Source organism: Chrysochloris asiatica, unplaced genomic scaffold (assembly GCF_000296735.1).
Source record: "Chrysochloris asiatica unplaced genomic scaffold, ChrAsi1.0 scaffold00051, whole genome shotgun sequence".
Classification (NCBI taxonomy): domain Eukaryota; kingdom Metazoa; phylum Chordata; class Mammalia; order Afrosoricida; family Chrysochloridae; genus Chrysochloris; species Chrysochloris asiatica.
The window spans coordinates 1,633,261-1,641,674 of NW_006408569.1; the positions used below are offsets into that span (position 1 = coordinate 1,633,261).

At 43.2% G+C, this 8,414-nt stretch overlaps 1 protein-coding gene across 3 annotated transcripts in view; it reads left to right on the plus strand.

Annotated features, from left to right (window-relative positions):
- The window catches only part of GPC3 (glypican 3), a 578,503-nt gene that overhangs the window by 501,937 nt on the left and 68,152 nt on the right, over positions 1 to 8,414 (plus strand). For all 3 annotated transcript variants that reach the window (XM_006862806.1, XM_006862807.1, XM_006862808.1), the window contains one exon: positions 973 to 1,132. In XM_006862806.1, coding sequence (XP_006862868.1) covers positions 973 to 1,132 — 160 coding nt within the window. The remainder of the gene's footprint in view (positions 1 to 972; positions 1,133 to 8,414) is intronic.

An 8,414-nucleotide genomic window follows, 5' to 3' on the forward strand; every position in this document is an offset into this window, starting at 1 on the left:
TCTTGTTCATATGGTACCTCTTGAAATGGTTGAACATTAACCATTTCCTTTTGGTACAATGACTCTGTGTATTTCTTCCATCTTTTCTTGATGCATTCTGCATCATTCAGGAATTTGCCCAGAGAATCTTTCAATAACGAAAGTCGAGGCTCCTTTCTCTTCATTTAGTGGAGAGCATTTGTGATTTTAATTTCATAAATGTAAATCCAATGGTAGGGACTCCCATAGAGGCCTTTGCTGATTGGGTATCCTCCCAGCCTATATGTTTGTAAATATGTAGGAGTTTTGGTGTGGCGCTTCGGGTTAATGCCCTGAAGTGTAGGGCATTGAACTGCAAGAGTGGTAGTTCAGGTTCACCCCGCTGCTCCTCGGAAACTCTATGCAGGGTCACTATGAGTCAGAACCAACTTGAGGACACTTAACAACATCAACGCATATATTCTGATCATGTCTGAAGTTCTCCTACAATGAAAGTTTTCAGGAACCAAAGGAGCCTTGGTGGCACAGTGCATTGGGCTGCTCAGCACCAGTCAGCTGTTCAAATTCACTAGCCATGCACCTTGGTTGTGAGAAGGGTGAGACTTTCTGTTCCCGTAAATGTTTACAGTCTCAGAAACCCTTTATGTAGTCGCTGTGAGTCAGAATCAACTCAGTGACAATGGGTTTGCTTTGGGTGGGAGATAGCATGGTTTTGGAAAGTCTGACGTAATGTACACTCCGGCTACAGGAGTTGTTATAAGTTGTTATAAGTATAGAGTGTATTACAGTATAGAGTGAGAAATCATGTCAGATGATGTGATACGGTCTGAAAGCATGAAACTGTAGCTAGTAGGAGCCCTTTACAACTATTTACATTTGAAAATCATCTTTCAAAACTGCTATGCCATTCATTCAACATTTTGTACTGCCTCCTCTGAAGACCGCCTTGAACTGCATGCAGTAAGTGTTTCATTCCTGGTTGTTTTCTTTCAGCTCCTGAGAACCATGTCTGTGCCCAAAGGTCAGGTTCTGGATAAGACCCTGGATGAGGAAGGGCTTGGAAGTGGAGACTGTGGCGATGATGAAGATGAGTGTATTGGAGGCTCTGGAGATGGGGTGATGAAAGTCAAGAACCAGCTCCGCTTCCTTGCAGGTAATTGTGCTGCCTACAATCTGGGCTACAAATGTCAATGTTCAGGAATTAACACTCAGTTGACAATGTGCTCTATTACTTCCCTAAAATCCTTGTAAACACACAATGTCATCAACACTTTCAGGCAAGACTATATCCTAGAAAAAGGACATTTTCAGTCATGCTTTTCTTTTCACCTTCTTCATTGTCTAAAATCAGTTGGTTGCAAATTTCCCATAGGAGACTTCCTTGGGTCCTCTCAGAAAATCGTGAGAAGGTAAGGAAAAGTCAATGATGGGATCAATTTTGAAGGAAGACCCATTGGCTAACCCTCTTCATCTTTCATCATGTTTAGTTTGTTTTCTCAGGAATAGGAGCAGTCAGACATATATAGACTGTGGCATGTAACTGCAAAGCTACACAAAAATAACAACAGGAAATAGTAATTAAAAGGGTTGCTGGGGTCAAGACGGCCAAGAAAAGAAAAAAAGAAAAAGAAATCCCCTCACATTTGTATTACATATCACAGTTTCCAAGAACCTCTGGTGATGAGGCAATTAAAGTGCTAGGCTACTAACTGAAAGGTCGGCAGTGTAAACCCACCCAAAGTTCCAGAGGAGGAAGACACGGCAGTCATTTTAATAAGGATTTATGGAAACTGACCTGGAACCCCTATTGGGCAGTTCTAGTCTGTACTACAAGGAGCTCTGGTAGCATAGTGGTTACGAGTCAGGTTGCTGACCTCAGGGTCAGCATTTCGAAACTACCAGCCATTCCACAGGAGAAAGAGGAGGCTTTCTGCTCCCATAAAGATTTACAGCCTCAGAAACCCTGTACAGGGTTGCTATGAGTGGGAACTGACTCCACGGCACATAACCACCACCACATTGTACTACAGGGTCAACATCAGTGAGAATCAACTCAATGGCCGTGGCTTCAGGTGCCACAATTTACAAAATACTTTCATATCGATGGTGTTCTTGTTAGTTGCCTTCAATTTGGCTTGATTCATGGTGACTCATTTCACAGTGTGAAATGTTGTCCTCTTGCTTCGGCACTACCTTCTTACATAATCATTGGCACTTTGTATTCTGTTGTCACAGCTGTTCTAAGAGGGGGCTTCAAAAACTTCGTGGAACAATGGAATTGAAAGAGAATGGAATTTTTCCACAAACTTTTGAAGCCCCCCCCCCCTTGTAAAGTGCTTTTCAACTTAGGGAGCTCATCACCCTGCACTCTAGGAGACAATAGTCTGTTGTCATCGATAGGGTTTTCCTTGGCTAACTTTCAGAAGTCTGAAGGAACTTCAGAAAGTTCATGGAAAAATGGAATTAAAAGTTTGTGGATTCCCTCCACCCCTCAATGAACTTTTAGAAGCTCCTTCATCGATTGCTAGGCCTTTCTTCCTAGTTTTTCTTGACCTAGGAGCTCCAATGAAACTTGTCCACCATGGTGACCATACTGGTATTGAAATCGCAGTGGCATTGCTTCCAGCAGCGTAGCAACATACAAGGCATCACAGTACAACAAATCGACAGGTGTTCTTCTTTTCATTTGACAGATAAGAAATCTGGGACTCAGAGAAGAAGTAAGATGTGTCTAAAAAGGAGAAAATCCTGGAAATCCATCTCAGGTCTTGAGACTTTTAAATGCCATGTTCTTCCATGTGTGGTGCATACATAGCCTTCTTGAAACTCTGTCCACAGCCTATGGGGTCCTGTTGTTATTGTTAAGTGCCATCAAGTCAGTTCTGACCCACTGTGACCCGGTAGAGGGTTTCCAAGGAGTGACTGGTGAGTTTGAACCACCAACCTTGCAGTTCAAACCGACTTTGCAGTCTAGCACATTAACCCACAGCGCCACACCATGCTCTTAGTTCTCTTGCAGCCCGTTCCTTCTCTAACTCTTCTTCCTGATCCTACCCTGAAACCGGGTGTTATGCAAAGGACTCTTCTTGAACCTGTCTTTTCTTCTGAGAGATGACAGACTTTGTTGAACATTTTATTTTGTTGTTGTTGTTGTTGTTGAGAATACCCACAGCAGAACACAGTTCAGAGACACTGATGAGATTCTCGGAGTTGTGCAGCTATTCTGACCCTCCTTTTCTGAGCTGTTCCTCCCCCATGAGCGTAAACTTGCTGACCCTAAGGTCCCTATCTAATCTTTTGAGCTGCTGTTACCAATTTGATCTCATATTTGTTGTGTTGTTAGGTGCCATCGAGTCGGTACCTACTCATAATGACCTTATGCACACCAGAACGAAACACTGCCCAATCCTGGGCCAACCTCACTACTGTTGCCGTGCTTGAGTCCATCGATGCTGCCACTTGGCCAATCCATCTCGTTGGGGGTCTTCCTCTCTTTCTGTGACCCTCCACCTTACCAAACATGATACCCTTCTCCAGCGACTGGTCCCTCCTGACAATATGTCCGAAGTATGAAAGACAAAGTTTGCCCATCCTGGCCTCCAAGGACCACTCTGGCTGCACTTCTTCCAAAACAGATCTATTGGTTCTTTTGGCAGCCCATGCCACTTTCAATATTCTCCTCCAACTCCATAACTAAAGGGCATCAATTCTTCTACGGTCTTCCTTATTCACTGTCCAGCTTTTACATGCATATGTGTGAGGCGCACCTTAGTCTTCAAGCTGACATCTTTGCTCTTCAACTCTTTAAAAAGGTCTTCTTGTGCAGCAGATCTGCCCAATGCTACGTCGTTTAATTTCTTGACTGCTGCTTCCATGAGTGTTGACAGTTGATCCAGTAAGAATGAAGTCCTTGAAACTTCAATCTTTTCTCTGTTGATAAGAATGATCCTATATAGATGGTTCTAAAAAGAACAGAAGGCAGACTTTTTTTTTTTTTTTTTAAACTAGTTTGACTAAAGAGTTGTTTGGTTTTAACACGGCTATAGGGGATACTTTTGGTTTAAGGTTTAAAGATGATGTCAGGGCAGTAGTTTCTGTGGTTCCTCAAGCCTCCATGACTCCAGAAGGTTTGAATTCTAACAGGACTTGAAATTCTGTTCTTTGTTTTCCTTTCTTTGATCTGATTTCTTCTATAGAATCTTTGATCAACAGGAGCACACAAATCTTATTCATTCTAACTTTCAACTATTGTGTAGTGATATTATAGAGAGAATTGTATAGAGATTACCTCCAGCTAGCTTTGACTGCTCTCCTGCGCTATAATCCCATATCTCTAGTTACTAACTAGTCAGCCCTGGCAACACAGTAGATTATAAACTGGGCTGCTAACCACAAGATCAGCAGTTCGAATCTACCAGTTGCTCTGTGGGAGGAAAATGAGGTTTTCTGCTTCAGTAAAGATTTACAGCCTCGGAAACACTATAGAGGGTCACTATGAGTCAGAACTGACTCCATGGCACACAACCACCACCACCATTTCCATCTGGCTCAGCCTTCCATTATCCCAAACTCAACGTGTCACAAATCAAAATGATCAACTGACCATCCCAAACTGGCTTCTCCCTAAACAGATTATTTTTCTCATCATTCCTCCAGTCACTGAGCCTTCACTGAGTCTCTTCTCCCTTGACCTTCATATGCAGTCGTACCCAATTGATTCTTCTTTGGTAAACTTTTCTGCATGGATCTCTGCTTCTTTTCTCTTCCTATTACAGTCAAATCCTAAGTGGTCTCCAGGCTAGTAGGCTGTTGTTGTTGTTAAGTCAGATTTGACCCATAGCAACCCTGTTAAGGGTTTCCAAGGAGCTACTGGTGAGCTTGAACTGCAAAACTTGCAGTTCAAGTCGACTTTGCAGTCCAGTGCTGAGGCAGGAGCATTTGTTGAGCCTTAGATAGCAGATTAGAGAACAAAGAACCTCAGCAGAAAATTCCATCAGGTTCATCTTGCACAGCTTCCAGGTTAATCTTCCCAAAGCATCTCACATCTTTCTCTAGGTCAGATAGCTTCACCCTGTCCCTATTGTCTTGAGGCTAATACTTGTGGTGTTTAGCTGAGTTCTACAGGCCTTCTGGTCTTCCCTAATCTGCCATTCAAACTTCATCCCCCCCCCAGTGGCCCCCTTCCCCACCAGGAACCCTCTATTTGCAAGAGCAACCTCTGCACCATGAATACATAACTTACTGTTCTTGTTTCTATCTTTGTAACATGGTTGTAGTTAAGTATCATGGAGTTGGTACCGACTCATAGAGGCCCTACGAACAGCAGAATGAAACACTGCCCAGTCCTGTGCCATTCTCACAATCCTTGTTATGCCTGAGCCTGATACTGCGGCCACTGAGCCAATCCATCTCATTGGGAATCTCCCTCTTTTTTGCTGTCTCTCCACTATATCAAACATGATGTCCTCCAGGGACTGGTCCCTCCTAATGTCATGTCTGAAGTATGAGAGATGATGTCTTGCCATCCTGGCTTCTAAGGAGCATTCAGGCTGTACTCCTTCCAAAACAGATTTATGTGTTCTTCTGGCAGTCCATGTACTTTTAAAAATTCTTCTCCAACACGAGAATTCAATGCATCCAAATCTTCAGGCTTCCTTATTCATTGTCCAACTTTCACATGCATATGAAGCTATTGAAAACACCATGGCATTGGTCAGGTGCTCCTTAGTCCTCAAACCTCATAACATGGCCTATGTTTGTTTCACATAGTGACCTCTCTTTCCTTCCTTCTTAAGTTATCTCTATCCCTCAAGGTCCAATTTAATTGAAAAGAAGATCGATTTTGAAGTCGAGCAAGCCTGTATTCGAATTCTGACTCAACTCTGATAAGCTCACATGACCTAGGACATGGTTTTAGCCTCCTGTGTTTCCACTTCTCACTTGTCAGATGGAGCTCATAACCCCAACTTCATAGGTCTATTGCAAGAGTCAGTGTAGAGGACAAGTTTGTAAAATACGCAGCCCAGTGTCTTACACATCCTCTGAATTGCTGTAACACATTCTACCAATGCTTTCCAAAAATAGTCTGCAGTGGCTCCCAAGTTCCATTCCTAGGGCAAACATGAGAAATCAGAGCTTGGTATCCTCTAACAATCATGTAGACGAAATAGACTAAGTAAAATAAATGCTAATATTTATTGGACATATACCAGGCATTTCTTTTCACAGCTCTTAGCCTGTGAGTAAGGAGCTCTGGTAGTGTAGTGATTACGAATCGGGCTGCTAATCTCATAGTCAGCAGTTTGAAACTACCAGCTGTTGCATGGGAAAAAGATGAGGCTTTCTGCTCCCGTAAAGATTTACAGCCTCGGAAACCCTGTTATAGGATCGCTGAGTCAGAACCGACTTCATGGCACATAACAACAACAGCCTGTGAGTAGCAGTGATTAGGATTTCTGCTTTGCAGATGAGGAAACGGATGCTGGACAATGCGAAACAACTTTCTGAAGGTCGTGTAGGCACTAAGGGCAGAATCAGGGTTCAGAGAACCACTCTCGGTCTTCTGTCTCTGCTCGTCAGTATACTCGGAAAAAGCATCTGGTTTGCATTTTGCTATCTGGAAAAACGGATGGTCAGCTAAAGGTGGTCAGTACCAATTACCAACTTGGTAACTGGTCCCAGCGATGATTCATGGGGCACACCATTGCCCTCACGTCTCCAGAGTACCAGTTGCTGTCATGTTGATTGTGACTCATGGAGACCCCATATGTTGAAGAGGAGAACTACCCTCCATGGGGCATGTCGCCAGGCACTTCTTCCAAGGCGCCTCAGGGTGGGTTCAAACCACCAACTTCTTCACTAGTAATCAAGTGCTTTACTCTGTGCACCACCAAGGGACTCCCTTCTCCAAAACAGTACCTGCATATCTCTAACCTTGGTTTCCTAGCACTTCCTAGCTACTTCCTTTTCTATTTCAACACATGACTCCACAATTCCATGGTGACTTAAGTTTTGTAAACAGTGTTTGCTATGAGACTTTCTCAAGGGCCTTTTCATACTCTCAGAAAATTACATCCACTGGTTTCCCTTTTCCATGTGCACGTTTATCCTCTCAAAGAATTCTGCTCCATTAGTTAGGCATGATTAATCCTAATTGCTTTGTATACTGTAAAACATATACAAATGGCAGTTAATTTAATTTGTAGGAAAAGTGATGCCTTATCCCCAACAGCTTACCCTTACTTATGTGTTCAGTGATCCTCCCAGCCCAGTGTCCCCTGGGTCCCCTTTGAGACACTTCTCATGGAGGCGGGGACTCATTGGTAATCTGCCAGGCTCATGGCAAACAAGCTATTTGGAATAACAGTTTAGTCAGCTGCTCCATAAATTTCCCCCAAATCTGGGTAGATGTCATCTGTTCTTGGTGATTCATCCACATCCATCTAGTACTTTCAAAGTGCTTTCTCTAAATGACAACTTGGGACTAAAATCCCAGGCTGGGACTACCGGACTACATTCAGAGTGTCTTCTCTCTCCCTTTTGTCCCTGAACAAACCTCCTGAACCATGACTTGCAAGTGGTCCCGTAGGCTGGCCTCCCTCCCTTCTTTTGGTTCAAGTGTGGGACACTCGGTTTCTATTCCTGACTCTATTTCTCACTGGCCGTGGGTCCTAGGGCAAGCTCCTTCTTCTTTTAAGAAGTAAGTTTTTCGTTTTTAAACTAGATAGACTATCCAGACAGTCCTAGCAGGCCACTCCTGTGCCAACACTGGGAAGTATGCCCATATATTTAGCTTTTGTAATGGTCAAGACACTTATCAGAGTCTTTGGGTGGCATCTTTTTTGAATTTTCCTCAGATCTTACAGGACCCCTCTTCTCTTCTCCAAAGATTTGTTTCCACTTTTGGTGAAAATCTCTTCTGTACCTTAAGTCCCTTGAGTTTTCCAGTCTGGCAACCCAGGCTTCTTACCATTGGCTTCCCACACCTGGACCTCTGCACTCTTGCACATCAGTATGTAAATCAGAAATTTCTAGTTGTTTCGAGACTTTCTCTGAGAAATCCACGTTGAAAATTCTTTATCCCAAAGATCCCCAAGTGTTCTTTGGTTAAAATTCTTGTTTCTAAATAGAACATAGAATCCCCTGATTCTTGAATTCAATAGTTAGTGAGGTGAGTATGCCATGATGTGTTTTATTTTTAACTTTTTATTGTGAATTGAGTGAAGGTTTACAAACAAGAGATCAGATTTACATTCAACAAATCCTGGAGAACAAACAAGATGGCGGATTGGGTGGACATGTAGCAGAGAGCTCCGTCAACAACAATACAGAATACCCGACCAAGCAGGCTCAGGGGATGGTCCCAGAACTCTGAACCACATATAAAGGAATACTTAGAAGGTTGGAAGGCTCACAGCTGGGGGAATTTGTGGCAG